This window comes from Podarcis melisellensis, assembly GCF_964234715.1.
Source record: "Podarcis melisellensis genome assembly, chromosome: 5".
NCBI lineage: Eukaryota > Metazoa > Chordata > Lepidosauria > Squamata > Lacertidae > Podarcis > Podarcis melisellensis.
The window spans coordinates 9,124,892-9,141,398 of record NC_138537.1 but is presented as its reverse complement, the minus strand read 5'-3'; the positions used below and the strand labels follow the sequence as shown (position 1 = coordinate 9,141,398).

The following is a 16,507-nucleotide window of genomic DNA, read 5'->3' as shown; positions in this document are numbered from 1 at the left end:
GATGAAGTAGTTAGAGTTGCCAGCTCTTGGAACAAAAAAATGCTGGTCCCTGGGTGAGGCCCTTTCCACATCTAAGGGGAGAGCTAACGGAAAAAATGTTATGTTCATCTTAGGTGTACAAGAATTGCACGTGCTTACAAGCAGATTACTGTCGCCAAGCAATATAAAGCAACATCAGTACCAGACATGATATCCGCTCCTGACAAACCACAACACAATCCAGCCGATGGCTGTCTCACAGTCAGAAAACAGAAAACAAATCCATACCCTCCAACATGTTGCAGCCCAAACCCGGGGCGTTTGTCTTCCGTGTCCTGCATGAGAGCACGGAGCCCCCCAAAATGAGCAAGGTATATAACTCGAAATAGTGAACCAAGCCACAGATTATACGTCATGTTACAAACATGCATTATGTACCTGCCTGAGCACTGAAGATTTGATATATTATATTCCTATGTCGTGTTTCATTCAAATGAATCCCAAACAATAACAATATATAGCAATAGCATGATAGAACGTGATAGAACATCACAAATATAGCATAAATCATACAGAGTAGTCTTCATAGAGAATAGTCTTCACTGAAACAACCGCAGTCTATAAAACACTGCAAGCAAAGCAATAACTAAAAAAATAAACTAAAAAATAAGATCCCTTCAGAATAAAAGTGGGTGCCAAAGCCTTTTCAGTTGTGGCACCCCAAACACCCCAGGGAGGCTTGATGGGCATTACGACTGATATCTTTCTGGCACCAGCTGAAGACCTTTCATTTGACTGCAGTGGAAGTCAGCGGTTTGAATCTCCGCAATGCGGTGAGCTCCCGTTGCTCGGTCCCTGCTCCTGCCAACCTAGCAGTTCAAAAGCACGTCAAAGTGCAAGTAGATAAATAGGTACTGCTCTGGCGGGAAGGTAAACGGCATTTCCATGCGCTGCTCTGGTTCGCCAGAAGCGGCTTAGTCATGCTGGCCACATGACCCGGAAGCTGTATGCCGGCTCTCTCAGCCAATAAAGCGAGATGAGCGCCGCAACCCCAGAGTCGGCCACGACTGGACCTAATGGTCAGGGGTCCTTTTACCTTTACCTTGTTGTCTCCTAATGCTTAGTAACATTTTTTGGTGTCTTAATGGTATATGTTGCTGCCATGCTTAACCCTGTTATGGGGGGAGGGGGGATTTGCACATTGCCCAAAAAAACCAAAATGCAGCACCACAAAAAGGACAGAAATCTACATAAAATTTGGTTGTGCTAATTTATACACACAGATGCAAGTTTGGAAATAATTCTTAAGTGGAATGATTTAAACAGAAATATAACACATTGCTGCTTGCTTTCTCTTTAAAGCAGACTTAAATCAGGCAGCCCTTCAAATTACAGGGTTGCTCTACCTTGCTGGCCGCTCTGAAAGGTTCTACCTGAAGGATGGGACAGAAACCTCTCAAATAAGAAAACAAGCTAGCAAATAATGTGGTGACAGAACTGAGCATGGCAGACAAGCACTCTCTCAAGGAACTGAGCCTGTGATCAATGCAGCCCCCTTCTCTCTCCATCACACACATGCAGAGAAGGAGGAAGACCCAGACAGACTGAGAAACTGAAAACTTCTCTCTCATTCTCTCTCTCACACACATCCAGCAAAGAGGAAGGTGCCATGGCTCCTTTGCATGCAGAAGGCCTCAGGTTCAATCCCCGGCCTTTCCAGGTAGGGCCAGGAGAAATCCCCAGTCTGAAACCTTTCGGCGCCTCTGCCAGTCTGTGTAGACAATACTGTTAAGTTGTGGGTGAGCATATCAGACAACACAGTGATTCTTCAAACAGCTCTTCTTTATTCAGAAGCCAGAACAGAACTGAACTGAAGGGCTCAGTCAGCCTGCTTATATAGAGCTCCAGTACCTTGTTACTGTAACAACTTTCTAAAACTATCCAATCACTGAACATCACTTTCGATCCTTCATTTGCATAACTATCTACAGTATCCCCCTGCTGGCCCAGGGTGAGAACTTCAGCACATAACAAATACTGAGCTAGATAGACCAGGAATATGACTCATTTATAGAGCAGCTTCCTGCCTTCCTAAATGTAGCCCCAAACTGAAGTCATAGCTGTTGCTGCTCCTTTTCTCCCAAACGCTGCTCTTTTCTTTCCAGGACAAGAGGCCAAACAGGTATGTGGGGCAGTGCTGGTGGGGGTTAGGGGACTGGAGCCTGCCAGGTAAAGAGCCCTGTTCTGTAATCTGCCCAGTTTCTCCAGCTGACGTGTGTCATGACTCCTGATGGCGCCTTTCCCATCCTGCTCTCTCCGTACTTTGCACACTCATTCATCCCTGATCTCACTGTATGGCTGGCACATTCCTCAGGGAATCTTTAGCGGCCACTCCTGCATTGAAGGGGATGCGGGTGGCGCTGTGGGTAAAACCTCAGTGCCTAGGACTTGCTGATTGCATGGTCGGCGGTTCGAATCCCCGCGGCGGGGTGAGCTCCCGTCTTTTGGACCCAGCTCCTGCCCACCTAGCAGTTCGAAAGCACCTCAAAGTGCAAGTAGATAAATAAGTACCGCTTTATAGCGGGAAGGTAAACGGTGTTTCCGTGTGCGGCGCTGGCTCACCAGATGCTGCTTAGTCACGCTGGCCACATGACCCGGAAGTGTCTCCGGACAGCACCAGCTCCCGGCCTCTTGAGTGAGATGAGCGCGCAACCCTAGAGTCGGACACGACTGGCCCGTACGGGCAGGGGTACCTTTTACCTGCATTGCAGAGGGTTGGACTAGATGACCTATGGGCATTAAAAATGTCCTTAAGAGACACCTGAAAGTTAATACAGTGGTGCCTCGCAAGACGAAATTAATTCGTTCCGCAAGTTTTTTCTTCTTGCGAGTTTTTCATCTTGCGAAGCACGGTTTCCCATAGGAATGCATTGAAAATCAATCAATGCGCTCGTATGGAGACCGTCCGGGGACAGAGGGGAAGTGCCGCGCGCCTTCCCCTCTGTCCCCGGACCTGTTTTAAAGCAAGGGAAGGGGCAGCGGGGAGAATCGCTTCTCCCCGTTGCCGCCCCTTGGTTCAAAAGGGGTCCCCTCTTTTGAAGCAAGGGGAGGAGGGGAGAAGATCGCTTCTCCCCGTTGCCGCCCCTTGGTTCAAAAGGGGTCCGGGGACAGCGGGGAAGACACGCTGCGCTTCCCCGCTATCCCCGGAGCTTGCAGGGCAAGCTTCGTTTTGCGAAGCAAGCCCATAGGGAAATGCGTCTTGCGAAGCGGCTAAGAAAACGAAAAACTCCTTCGTCTAGCGAGTTTTTCGTCTTCAAGGCGTTCGTCTTGCGGGGTACCACTGTAGAGAGAGTCTGCCTAACTATTAATAATAGTTAATAGAGAGAGTCTGCCTGTCTAATCTCGGCCGAAAGAGTATTTCATAGCACAGGGCTGCTGACACCAAACACCCGACTTCTAGCTAAGGTCGGTCAGGCCTCCGTAACGTGGGGGACAACTATCAGTGCTTCACCAGATGATTTCAACAATTAAGCTGGGATGTAAGGGTTCAGAAGGTCCTTACTTTGTCCTACTATCCCACTCACCATACGACCGCGGAGAAAATCTGGGTCATTTAGCAAGCAAATGGCCTTCTGCATGCTGGATTATCATAATGTGTGCAAGAATTAATACAAGGGAAGGGAGGGACGATGTGAGGGTTGTCACAGCTTAAGTGTTTCAATGCAATCCGTCAAGAGTGACATATCAAGGCCAGCCACACACATACATACACAATAGCGTCTTTTATTAATATGGAAAAGTTACTCAGTGGAATTAAGGGCTCAGGGAAGCTGCTGACTGTGCATTTAAGCAACGGCAGAGTAAAATTAGCCCGAGTTGCGAGCCGGGAACTGTGATTTATGATATTGTGTTTGGGGGTCACAGAGTCTTGCCAGAAGATGCTCGAAGCAGCTACATCAGTGAAAGGTGCAAAACTGATAAACAGCAACAACTTAAAAAACAAACAAAAGACATCATAAATAACCATCACGTAGAAAAATGGAAAGGAAACTGGAATGCTAGCTGCAATATTTATTTTGGCTGTTTTTCTATACCACTAAATATATACATATATCTCAAAGCACTGTGCAACAAACTAAAACAACTAAAGTTACAAAAAATACATAATATAACCACTTAGACACTAATTAGACATATAAGTTCCTTCTTCTTCTGACACACCTCCCTGATCAACATCTCTCATCTTCCTCGAGATGCAACATAAATGGAATAAACAGAGAGACAAGTTGTATATTATGTTTTTCAAAGGTGTGCACTTGTAGAACTTGTAAATGTGCAGCTAAGAAATGTGCTGCACAAATGAGACCTGTTTTTAAATCTGTGAATGTATTTATTCCTCATACGGTACCAGATACTGATTCCAGCCTTGGATAAAACCCACTGCATGTGAAAGATTAGCTGTAGCTCCCTGTAAAGTGCATGCTCAGTTGCAAAACCAGGTTTGCAGAGATGAAGCATCTTTTAGCATGCTTGCTTTGCTGTGGCACTGAAAAAAATGTTGCTTCTACTAAAGAAAAAGGAAGAAGCAATTACGATGTCCCATCTGGCTGATAGTACTCCTCTGTCCAGTTCAGAAGCATAAGTGATAACCATCTAATCCCCCGGAGCAAAGAGTTATACAGCTGAGCTTCCCAATTCCCTACTTAAAATGAAGTTAAGCACGCTATCGTTTAATTTATTTTGCACAGACTCATTTTCCCCTTCCATCGTTCCCCCCCCCCCCCAATTCTGAAGAAGACGCTGGAAGTGGAAGAGGAAGAAGGTTAATTCAGTGACAATGGGAGGCATTTATTCAAGAGATTTCAAGGGTCATTTTGATAAAGTAAGGGGTCACCAACCATTTTAGGCCTGTGAGCATATCTGGAATTCTGAGCAGGTGCTGTGGGCGACACCCTCTCTGGTCCCCCTTCCTCCATCTCCCCCAGAGACAGAAAGAGAGAAAGCACCTGTGTGACTGTCACTTTTCCAAGGAATCCCGGTAGAAGTCAAATATGGCAGAATTAACCTGAGCCTTGAAAAGCACAAAGAACCAAAACAGGAAGTGGGAAAGAGAGCCGCTCTTCCAACTTCCTCCTTCAGCTCTATGTACTTTGCTGCTTTATGTCTCCTCCACCACACCTGAATGCAGCAGGCTCTATCATCCAACAAAGGGGAATGGCTGGGTGGGTGTGCCATTGCTGCTACCCAGCATCTGCCACCTGAGGGGCTGTCTCACTCTGTCTAACAGTAGACAGGGGCAGCCCGAGCACTGCACAAAGAGCAGAAGCTGCAACTGTGGTGGCCACATACACATAGCCGAAAAAGGGGAAGGTGTCAGCTAAAAAAAACAGGGCAGAAGAGATTCCCATGGAATATGCCCATGGTAATTTTTTCAAAAAATAATAAGAAACGAGCTGGATAAGACCAAAAGCCCATCTAGTCTTGCATTCTGTTCCAGCTGTCAACCAGGTACCGATGTATAGTTGTGTACAGATGCAAATTTAGAAATGCAAAGTATAATGTAAATAAAAATACAATGATCTCAAAATAGTAGGGAAGGCTGTGACCACATGACCTGTGTGCCTGCTCAGTCTTACTATCTAGGTACTATCCGGTGACGGGCATCTTCAAAGCCCCTCGTGTTCTCCCTTCTTAGCTTTCTAAATGAGACTCAGACTGAACAGCCCTTCAAACAGACGACTCTCCTCTGTGAAGCAGGACATGTGGTCACTGCAACTCCAGCCAAGTGCATGACAGCGAATATCATCTTGTCCTGCTGCCCCCTCCTGCTCCTCAACATAACCAAACTCATTTATATGTTAATGGCCTCCAAATGACTGCCAGAAAGATGACCAGCTGGAGAGAAAGACTGAACTGTGCGCAGCCGATTGACAGGGCAATGCCTTATTGCTTAATTAAAGACCAGCTGAGCCACAGCAAGAACACTGAGACATCTTTGTTCTGCACGAGACTCAGCCTAGCTATGGGCTGATGGTTCATCACCCACTTCCTATGCACCATTTCTGTGCTTCATTGCAACCTGTTCTCCCTACTGGTAGCTGTGTGCGCTGTGTGTACATGAGTGCATGTGTTGGCTGTCCACAGTGCCCAGCTGTTGTGTTTACAGATAGGTAGCCGTGTTGGTCTGCCATAGTCAAAACAAAAAAAATTCCTTCCAGTAGCACCTTAAAGACCAACTAAGTCAGTTCTTGGTATGAGCTTTCGTGTGCATGCACACTTCTTCAGATACTTCTTCTTCCGTGTATCTGAAGAAGTGTGCATGCACACGAAAGCTCATACCAAGAACTGACTTAGTTGGTCTTTAAGGTGCTACTGGAAGGAATTTTTTTTTGTTTCAGCTGTTGTGAGGTGGAGAAGTAATGCAGGGGGAGAAAAGCTCAAAGCAGGAGCGATGATGTCACTGGCAACTGATGGGAGAATCCTTGCCCTGGTAAGTGAATGAGGTGAAATATTCCTAATCATGGATCAGTGGTATAGTGTGGTAGGGAAGGGCGGGCAATGCCCTGGGTGCACAATCTGGGGTGTGTGTGAACCAGGCATCACCCGCAGAGATCTCTGGCATGCGCCCTCTGTGCCCCACCTGGTGTGCAAGAACCCGCCTGTTGGTGGCGAGGGCTGGGGAGCAGGGGGTGAAGAGCACCCTCTGCGCCCTGTCCCAGACTGGGCTGAATGAGACCCTCTGCCACCACCTGCCGTATGTGTGCGCAGCTGCCCAGGTGCCGGCAAATGGTGCTACGCTTCTGTTATGGATCTTTTGCCTGGTCTCTTAAGCTTAGTCATTACAATCAAGTCGAAGAAGAGTTAACTGACTCAGAATAAACACACAACAGATCAATGAACTTGTTAATAAGATCAACAGGAATAATCTGATTATGTGACTCATTCCCAAGGAGCTAGCCAGAAGAACGGTTTGCAGCGCAGAATCATGCGTTTGTCTGTGTTGAGGCTCTCCGTGGACATTGGAAGCCGATTGAGAACAGTTCCTTTGGTTTGGATAGGCCTCCTCAAGACATTTTCACTGAGATGCATTAGGAGAGCATGGTGAGCTTGATTCAGCAAGCATTTGGCCACATGAGTATGAACGCAAAACTCTGATCCTTGAACTGTCCTTGGAATTAGGTAGCTCCCAAAACAGGCAACCAGTGTCTGCTATAGAAATCCATGGTCCACTGCTCTTACTCAAGTCTGGGTCACTGGTTGCTGAAAGATGCCACTGGGCAATCCTGCAGGACCTCCAGACGTACCGTATTTTTTGCTCTATAAGACCCACTTTTTCCCTCCTAAAAAGTAAGGGGAAATGTGTGTGCGTCTTATGGAGCAAATGCAGGCTACGCAGCTATCCCAGAAGCCAGAAGAGCAAGAGGGATCGCTGCTTTCGCTGCGCAGCGATCCCTCTTGTTGTTCTGGCTTCTGAGATTCAGAATATTTTTTTTCTTGTTTTCTTCCTCCAATAACTATGGTCTTATGGTCTGGTGCGTCTTATAGAGCAAAAAATACAGTATTCTTCCCTGCCTACTGTTCCTGCTGCTCCAGATTCAGAGTGGGCCCCATTTCTCCTGTGCCAGCCTTTGATTTCCAGGTCAGCCACCCGGTAAGGTTGATTTGATTACCCCGCCTTTGTTCCCAATGTAGATATTTATTCCCTTTTGGTTCCTGATGTAGATCTTCACTCACCTCATCCTCCCTGGCGGTGGGGTGGGAGGGTGCTATTTTATGGTTCACCTCAGGAACCATAATGTCTTGAGCCAGCCCTACTCACAGGGGCCAACCAGATGCCTATGGAACCTCCACTGTGGACCCTTAGGGATTGCTGCCAACTCTACAATTCTATGATTCTATGACCTAAGTGCAACAGCATTCTCCCCAGGCAAAAACACTGAAGGGCGGCTAGTGGCCACGTGTTCTGACTCCACCAATGGGAGACAGTGATGCTTCTGAGTACCAGTTGCTGGAAACCACAGGAGGGGGAAATCTTCTTGGGTTTCCCACAGGCATGTGGTTGATCAGTGTGAGAATGGGATGCTAGGCTGAATGGGCCATTGGCCTGATCCAGGACCCTCTTCTAACCTTCTTATGGTGCAAAGAAGGTCCAGAGAAGGATGTTAGCCTGGGGAGTTGGTACAGTTTGGGGAGATTCCCAAGGACCAAATGGAAAGACCTGGAGGGCCACATCTTGGCCCCGGGCTTGATATGTCCCCATCTCTGCCCTACAAGTACAGTCAGTGGCAGACCCCCTCCCCCCAAAAAACCCCTTTGCTCTAGTGGAAACAAGCCACAAATTGCAGCAGGCAGATTGCCATGGCTCAGTGACTCTTCCTCTGAAGGCCAAGTCATGGTGAAAGAAGCACTGCAGAGGTGTTAAAATAAAGGAAGCAGGAGCTGCCCGGCGGGATGCTGATGGTAAATTGCTATTTCTGCTGAGCTCGCCCAGACTGGGACACAAGATCTGCATGCTGGTAGCAGGGACTCCGAACGCTGCTCTTGCAAGGGGAGGAGAGGTTATGAGCACAGCTTATTCTGCAAAGCTCCCGGTGGGGGCAGACGGATGGAGAAGAACGTGACCCAGTTAGCATACATGGGCAGAAGCCGTATCTAATGATAGGGCTGTTGGGGGTGGGTTTTTTGCATTTAATCACAAGGAAAATCCTCTGCCTGTAAGGCTGAATCTGGATCAGTGTTTCAGCTGATCATCCTCCTTACACAGAGCTTCGGCTTCTATTCTGTCTGTGTGATACGGCCGGCCAAGAAGACATTTGCTGCCTGAAGCAGAATAGTGAGCGATGACTCCCTACCAAGACATATAGACACATCCAAGACTGGTCTAGCTATTTTGGCATCTCAGGCAGAAAATCCCACAAGCCTCTCTCACTGGGAGTAAAAGCACAATAATGATGAATTAAAATAACTAAGAGCAGGCTGCCCTTTCATGATACCCAAAACCAGCTGCCCAAAGTGACTGCCTCACTCTGCCCAATGGTCGAGCCAGCCTTGCAGTGTAGGGAAGAGTAAGAAAAGGAGGGTAATTATTCCAACCACAGCTTTTAACAGGGCTTAGCATACTGTTTTCTCTCTATCTGTGTATGCTGAATACTCAAACAAGACAAAGGCTTTCATTGGTATTGCTGTTACTGAGCCTACTGCAGAAATATGAGTAATCTGAGAATTACTCATTTCAAAGTATTGTTATGGATCGGACTGCAACCTTCCAACAGCTTCACCTCACCCCCAAAGGTGCACTCCTCCATTGTCTCCCCAAACAGATGTGTGCCAGCACACAGAAGTCTGGGCGGGGGAATTAGGCTGTTATGCTGAGACCCTGGATCCAGCAAATGTTGAAATATAAGAAAGGATTCAAACTTCTGGAATAACAAGGCTGGCTTCCTCCTTGGGTGATAGCCTAGGTAATGGGCCATTAAGGGAATGAAGGAAGTGGATCTGTGCCAGACAGCAAATGGGTGGTAGTTAGAAATACAAAGGCCGGGGAGTAGAAGGGAGAGTTGAGTCTTGTGAGCTAGCAGCTAGAAGCTGGAAGCAGTAGGCTGGGAAGCCAGAGAGACAGAGTGATGCTTGATTTCTGTTTGAATACAAGGCTATGGCTATGAGGGAAGCAAGACCCTTTGAGAGTGTTAATACTGTGAAGCCCTCCATCGTAGGCTCAGGGTGTGTGTGTAAATAAACCATATATCCTAAAGACACCACAGTCTCTGCTGTCTCTCATTCTAAGGAAAACACAAGCCCTGGGAAATCACCTTTGGAATCGCACATGGCTTGGAGGCTGGGGTGGCATACAACATTATGAAAGAGGTGCCTGTTGTATGTCAGTCTTCCAAAGGGTAATGGCGGTATTGCAAAGAGATTACTGCGGGGTGGGGAACCTTTTTGGACCAATGGGATATATCACTATCTGTCCCCAAACCCAGAATAACTTTGACAGGTGGGTGGGACAATCCACCTGTCAATCACATGACATCATTATGGCATCAGCGGATTGATTGATTAGCAAGTGGCTTCATCCACTTGCCAAAGTCCCTTGCCCAGCATTTCCCTAGCATCTGACAGCCAGCTGGATGTTGGGTGCTTGGGGACCACAGCTCAAGGGGCTTTGCCTGTCCTATGCTCAGCAAAGGGCTGTCAAAGCTCTTTGCTGCAAAGAAAGTGTTAAGTTGTGGGCGAACATATCAGACGACACAGCGATTCTTCAGACAGCTCTTGTTTATTCACAGGCCAGAACAGAACTGGGCTGAAGGGTTCAGCCAACCTGCCTATATAGAGCTCCACTACAAAGCAACAGTAACAACTTTCTGTAACTATCCAATCACTGAACGTCACTTTCAATTCCTTATTTGCATATGCGGACCTGAGTGAAAACTATCTACAGTATCCCCCTGCTGGCCCAGGGTGAGAACTTCAGTACATAACAGAAAGATTCGGCCATGTGTCTGCTTCATTTGTGATCGTCACGTGCTTTAGGGAAAACAGCCTCGCAGGTCAATTTGGTAGAACATGTGATTGCTTGGTTGGTTGTATTTCTACAGCGCTTTTCATTAAAATGAATCCCAAAGCAGCTTCCAAACAATAAGTAATTATAACATGACAGAACACCACAAACACACATAGCTGTCAACTTTTCCCTTTTCTTGCGAGGAATCCTATTGGGAATAAGGGAATTTACCTTTAAAAAAGGGAAATGTTGACAGCTATGTGTGTGAGTGCTGCAGGGAGCAGAAATGCTCCCTCACTTCATGTCAGACTCCCATGAATCTCACTAAGATCCAGATGCGCCCCACAGCATTTAAGAGAATATCCTTCACAGAGTTAGAGATTAAGCCCGCCCCCTTCCAATTCCTTTGGGACATGTGGATTACTTGGGGTAGGGAAGGAGTCTTACAGAGACCTCTGAACTTCTCATGTGCTCCTGGCACAAACTGAGAATATATTGTTATCAGCAGGGTGGACCCTTTGCCCACCACAGGGACCTGGCTTGGCTAATGCCCATCCTTGCTGGGTTATGGTGCTGGCCATAGAGATACGGCTTCATTTGCTGCTGTCCCTCTGTTCTGCTCAGGGTTTGCTTTACTAATCCATGCCAGCTGCTGAATCGGTTTCAGCTTAGCTCATACTTTTGTGGGAAGAAAACTGCTCTGGTCACTTTTTCCAAATCCAACCGCTTTACGGTGAGAGAGTTTTCCAATGACTGAGTTCGTGTGTATTAGAAAATTCATTTTCTACGAAATGCAGGCATACTATGCAAGCCTACATAGATTTCCTCAGGAGTAAGTCCCATTAAGTTCAATGGGGCTTACTCCCTGACAAGTTTATTTAGGATTGCAGGTGATGCTTCCCCTCATTTTTTCATGTATGCATGTTTAGCAATTTTACATAAAATTTTCACTTCCAATTTCATGCGCTTCAGTATTTTACACATGAAAATAGGGACATGTGTGAAATCACCTCATTGAATATCCAGCTGTTTCATATTGCTAAAGGCTCTACTCTGCCTCCTATATGCTGAATTTGTTTATCCTTCAACAGTCCTGTCTTTCTCCGATTCAAAACCCAAGAGGATTCTTGTTGTTTTGGTTGAAGTTATGCTAACTAGAGGATGCAGGTGGCGCTGTGGTCTTAACCACTGAGCCTCTTGGGCTTGCTGATCAGAAGGTCAGTGGTTTGAATCCCTGCGATGGAGTGAGCTCCCGTTGCTCTGTCCCAGCTCCTGCCAACCTAGCAGTTTGAAAGCACGGCCAAAAGTGCAAGTAGATAAATAGGTACCACTCTGGCGGGAAGGTAAGCGGCGTTTCCATGCGCTGCTCTGGTTTCAGTGTTCAGTTGCACCAGAAGTGGCTTAGTCATGCTGGCCACATGACCCGGAAAAACTGTCTGTGGACAAACACTGGCTCCCTTGGCCTATAAAGCGAGATGAACACTGCAACCCCAGAGTTGTCTGCGACTGGATTTAACTGTCAGGGGTCCTTTACCTTTTATGCTAACTAGAGAAACACAACTGCCCTACTATAACATTATGCATAGTACAAAATATACACCTGCAGCTGCAATGCTTTAACACAACAGGCTGTACACTGTATGGCACCTCAGCTTCCATCTGCAAACACTTACATGCATGTATGTTAGAGATAACTTGCATCCATTTCCCTATGTTTCCTTTAACTTCAGGAGACCCCCATTGAGAGCATGAAACCCTGAGGAACAACGGCATTAGCACCTTGATCTCACAACATTTGTGGGTGTCTCCAGGTCAGCCTTTTGCAGAACTCACCAGAACCTTCAGTCGCTTCTCCTCAGTTCTCTAGCGCTAGGGAGGGGGTTTGCACCCCTTTGATTCTGCCACCAGAGGTGGCTGCCTCAGTCTGCCTTATGTCATGGATAGGCCAGCCCTGTTAGGAAGTCAGCCATCATCACTGCATAAAACACTGGTGGAGTGCTGATATACACAGAGAAAACCACATGGTACAGGCCACTTGTGAGTGCACATTTCAGAATGCAAGCGGAGAATCACATGGTAACATGTATGTCAAATACTCCCTGCCTTTGGAAAGTAAGTGCATTTGAGATAAGGGTTCAAATCTTTCTTTCTTTCTCTTTCCTTCTCTTTCTTTCTTTTACATGAGTGGAAATTTTGTGTTTTCATGTTATTTGAGAAGGGTTGAATGTTTGCTGTATTGCAAAGCAATCACACAAATCTAATTAGGGAGAACAGTGCCTTCATCATAACTTTTGAACTGACAGCTTTCTCAGACTTATATAGATAAGTCTCGTATTCCTCCCCTCCATGCCCTAGCTGTACGTCTGTTCCTTATAATGAAGCAGCCCCCAAATCACAACAAGTGATGCATACGTAAAGTGCACATTGTGAGCATACTGAATATTTCTCTATGTGTAGTATCCAACTCGCTGCCTCTATTCATTATCTGCTGGAACTGAAATGAGAGCACATTTGAAAAGATGAATGCCATCAGCCTCGCAAAAGACATGGAGAGATAGTCCATGTTTCATACTGGGGGAAAAATATATATTTTGGATGGGCAAGATTGTGCAAGAGAACAAACTCCAATATTGCCATTGGCTGCATTAAAACACAGCATCTGCCTGCCTGCCTACCTTAAGTAAAAACCATAATAATTCTGTTCTGAACTATTTCACATTGCTGAAAGGGAAAGGGAACAAATTAATTTACCATCTTGCAGACAACTGTTGCAGTGCAAGAATGCTGCCGGACAACCTCCAAGAATTCCCTTGTTGAAATAGAGGATATGACACTCTTCTTGCAGCAGTTTTCCTCCTCTATTCTGTTAAAATGTTTTTTTTTTATTTATACAGAATCATAGCCTGAGCTGCAAAATATTTATAAAAGAAAATTGCATTTGCATAGAAGGGATGTGGAGTTTCCTGAAACCTAGGAACAAAGAAAATCCTTGGCAATGTTCCCATTGAAAAATTCATTTCACAATAATCTATGGAAGTCTCCAGTGGTCTGATCTGACATCTCTGTGACTTATTATCAGCTACGCTTAACGCTGTGGACGTTATTAAACCCTGATCCTATGTGTGGGTTCAGACTCTGTAGTTAAATCCCATGGAGTTCAAATGGAACTTACTGCTGCTTAAATCTGATCAGGATCGCTGCTCTGTACAGGGTGAGATGCCACAGGTCTTCCGCTCTTTCAACCGATTCTCTCTGCCACTACAAAAACCTTACAGGGACTAATTGGGTTCAGTCCATTCTGAGCAACCAGGAAGCAACCCCAAACAGTAATGCCCATTGCTTTGATCCTATTACACTGGCAATGAAGTTATTCAAAGAAAACAGCACAATCTATGCCCATCAATCCCCTAAAAGCCCACCCACCCACTCAGAAACAGGCTGCATGGCAAAGGTAGGATTATGTCCTCTCAGGGCTCAAACATGCTGGGTGACCTCAATCGTTCCCCATAAAGCATTCTCTAGAAATAAAGGAAGTTGTTAGCTGTAGCAGAACCAGTGGGGAGAGAGAGATGGAAAAGGAAGGGACGAACAGCAGGGCTGGACTGCTTTTTGAAGCAGCTTCTGAAACATATCTTTTAAAAAAACCTGCCCTCTGCGACATGCAGAGACTACACAATGCAGCAGTGCCTTTTAAAAGTTCGGTGCTGCAAACGGCATTATTTATTTTGTGCACACCCACCCACCGCTACACAAAAAGCCAACCTGTTAGCTTGAAGAGATCCAGCTCTCTTCCCTGCTGCTTTTTCCAAGCCGCCACCATCGCTTCAGTGCAAAAGGTCCATTTAAGAAAACCAAACAAACAGAGCAGTTTAAAAAAAGTGCCTCTAGACAGCCTTTTTTTCACACAGCCTCTGGCAGTTCCTGCCTTGTTTTGTCTGGCTGGCTGGCTGGAGTGTCGCTGGTGGTGAGGCGGAGGAAGCAGGCTGTTCGTGTAGGGAGGGCTGGCCTCTCGCTCTTTCCTCTCTTCTTCCAGCAGGGATGCACTGACTGCAGAGTGCCGGTGCTCCCTTCCAAGGGACAATCCCTGGATTTGGGCTTAGCAAGCGGTTTGACACAGGGGGCATCCTCTCAAGAGGGCTTAAGGGATATCCCATGTACTTTAAAGCATCCTGGTGCAAGACTTAAGACTTCCTATAGGCGCATACTCTCCCTGAATTAACATTTATTTATTGCTGCAATTGAAGACACCTCCATTAGGATGAGTAGGTCTCTATTTTGTATTGTATTTTAAAAACAGTGGTACCTCTAGCTGCGGACTTAATCCGTTTCAGGGTGCAATTTGCACCCCAAAAAGTCTGCAACTAGAGCGCCTCTTTCGCGCATGTGCGAAGTGCGCAGATTGCTTTTGCACATTCGCAAAGCGTGCAGATCACTTCTGCGCATGCGCGCATGGTGAACCTGGAAGTATACACTTCCGGCTTGGTCGCGTTTGTAAGCTGAAATTCCGTAACTAGAGCGGAACGCAACTCGAAGTACCACTGTATATGTGCCGGGCCTTCTCCATGTTATTCCTGGATTTTGCTGTTTGTACATCACCTTGAGACACTTGCATAGAAGGTAAATAATAAAAGATGATGATGATGATGTTAATGTTACAAAAGTTGGGTGTAACTCCCACTCCCTACTGAGTGGTAGCAAGATTTCAGTGGCTTCCAGGCACTCACCCAGGGTGTGTGTTCCTTTGGAGCAGTGGTTCCCAATTAGTTAATTACTGAGGATCCCTTATTTTTCAAAAGCCAATCCACAGACCCCCTACTTCTGAAAATTTTGATAACTCTATGGTAGTCACCTGTGCAAAGCAATTTTCTGAAGAAAACGTGGGACCCTAATAAGCAAAGGATTTTAGGTATACTAAAAAACAGACAATAAAACAGACATTTTTTAAATGATAAGCATGTGAATCCACCCCTTGGAGCAAGCCATTTGCACTCTCTCATGCTCTATCTCTCTGGCCCTCCAATTGCAAGAGCCTCAAGAAACTGTGTGAAGGGTTTTAGCTTGATCCCAGCTCACTTGCCATCCAGCAACTCTTTCACAAGTTTTTCCCCTGCCAGCAGGCAGGTCCTGGTCACAAGTAGAGGCTGGCTGAGCCATGTATCATCATTGTGGCTTTCTCTGTAATTAACAAGGTAAGCGAGTCCCTGGCAGGGGATGGAGCCGCGGACCCCCTGGGTGTGTTCCGTGGACTCCCAGGGGTCTCCGGACCCCTAACTGGGAACCACTGCTTTGGATAAGTGAGTCACAGCAGAGACTCTCGTAGCTTTAAGAAATGTGGTTTATTCACCTATTTACACCTACAGTCTGCATGGAGGGAGTCCAGATCTTACAGCATGGCCATTTCAAGAGGGGCTTGTTCCCCACAGGAGTGCAGCCCTGGAGTCCAAGGCATCTCTCTCCCATCCAGCCTTCAGCCAACCTGCCCAAGATGGCTCCCATTCTTTCTTCTCCACCTTCTTCCCAGGACACCTTGCTAAAAAAACACACATTTTCCTGCCACTTCAAACACACACCCCACCACCTTGGCAATATCTGTCTACCCAGGCCAAAGAATTCCTCTAAGATGGGCCATCAATGTATTTTGGCTTTGTTCTTCACCAGCCTGGCCAGGCTGGTTTGCATAAGCCAGCCCGGGAATTCCTTGCCTGGCACAGTTCAGCAGCTTGTACTTTCATCCATATCCCAATTCATCAAAATCCTACACCCCACAATCTATGACAATACTTTTTCTACTTAGAAAAATCTCTGTACTGCTTGGGGGGGGGGAATCTATTTCTCCAAGTTAAGCATACATTAACAAAAAGATTTTTTAGCAGAGGGTGAAAACAGTACAATGAATGTGCTCCTTAAGAGGAAGGGCTGAGAGTAGATTTAAGCACCTGCAAATGGTGTTGGGCGTTTTCCGCCTTGGGTGGAACAATGTGTGCCATTCAGGTTCCGGACCAACATGATTCCTCTCCCTTGTCTGCT

The 16,507-nt window shown here is 46.4% G+C and overlaps 1 protein-coding gene across 11 annotated transcripts in view; it reads right to left on the bottom strand.

The window, feature by feature from the left end:
• Window positions 1–16,507, bottom strand: part of MCF2L2 (MCF.2 cell line derived transforming sequence-like 2) — a 215,018-nt gene that overhangs the window by 174,977 nt on the left and 23,534 nt on the right. The window contains exon 1 of one of the 11 annotated variants that reach the window (XM_081910766.1): window positions 14,243–14,395. The exons of the other annotated variants lie outside the window; for them this stretch is intronic. Coding sequence (XP_081766892.1) covers window positions 14,243–14,300 — 58 coding nt within the window. The 5' untranslated portion in view covers window positions 14,301–14,395. Of the gene's footprint in view, window positions 1–14,242; window positions 14,396–16,507 lie in introns of those variants that run through there. 11 annotated transcript variants of the gene reach the window in all.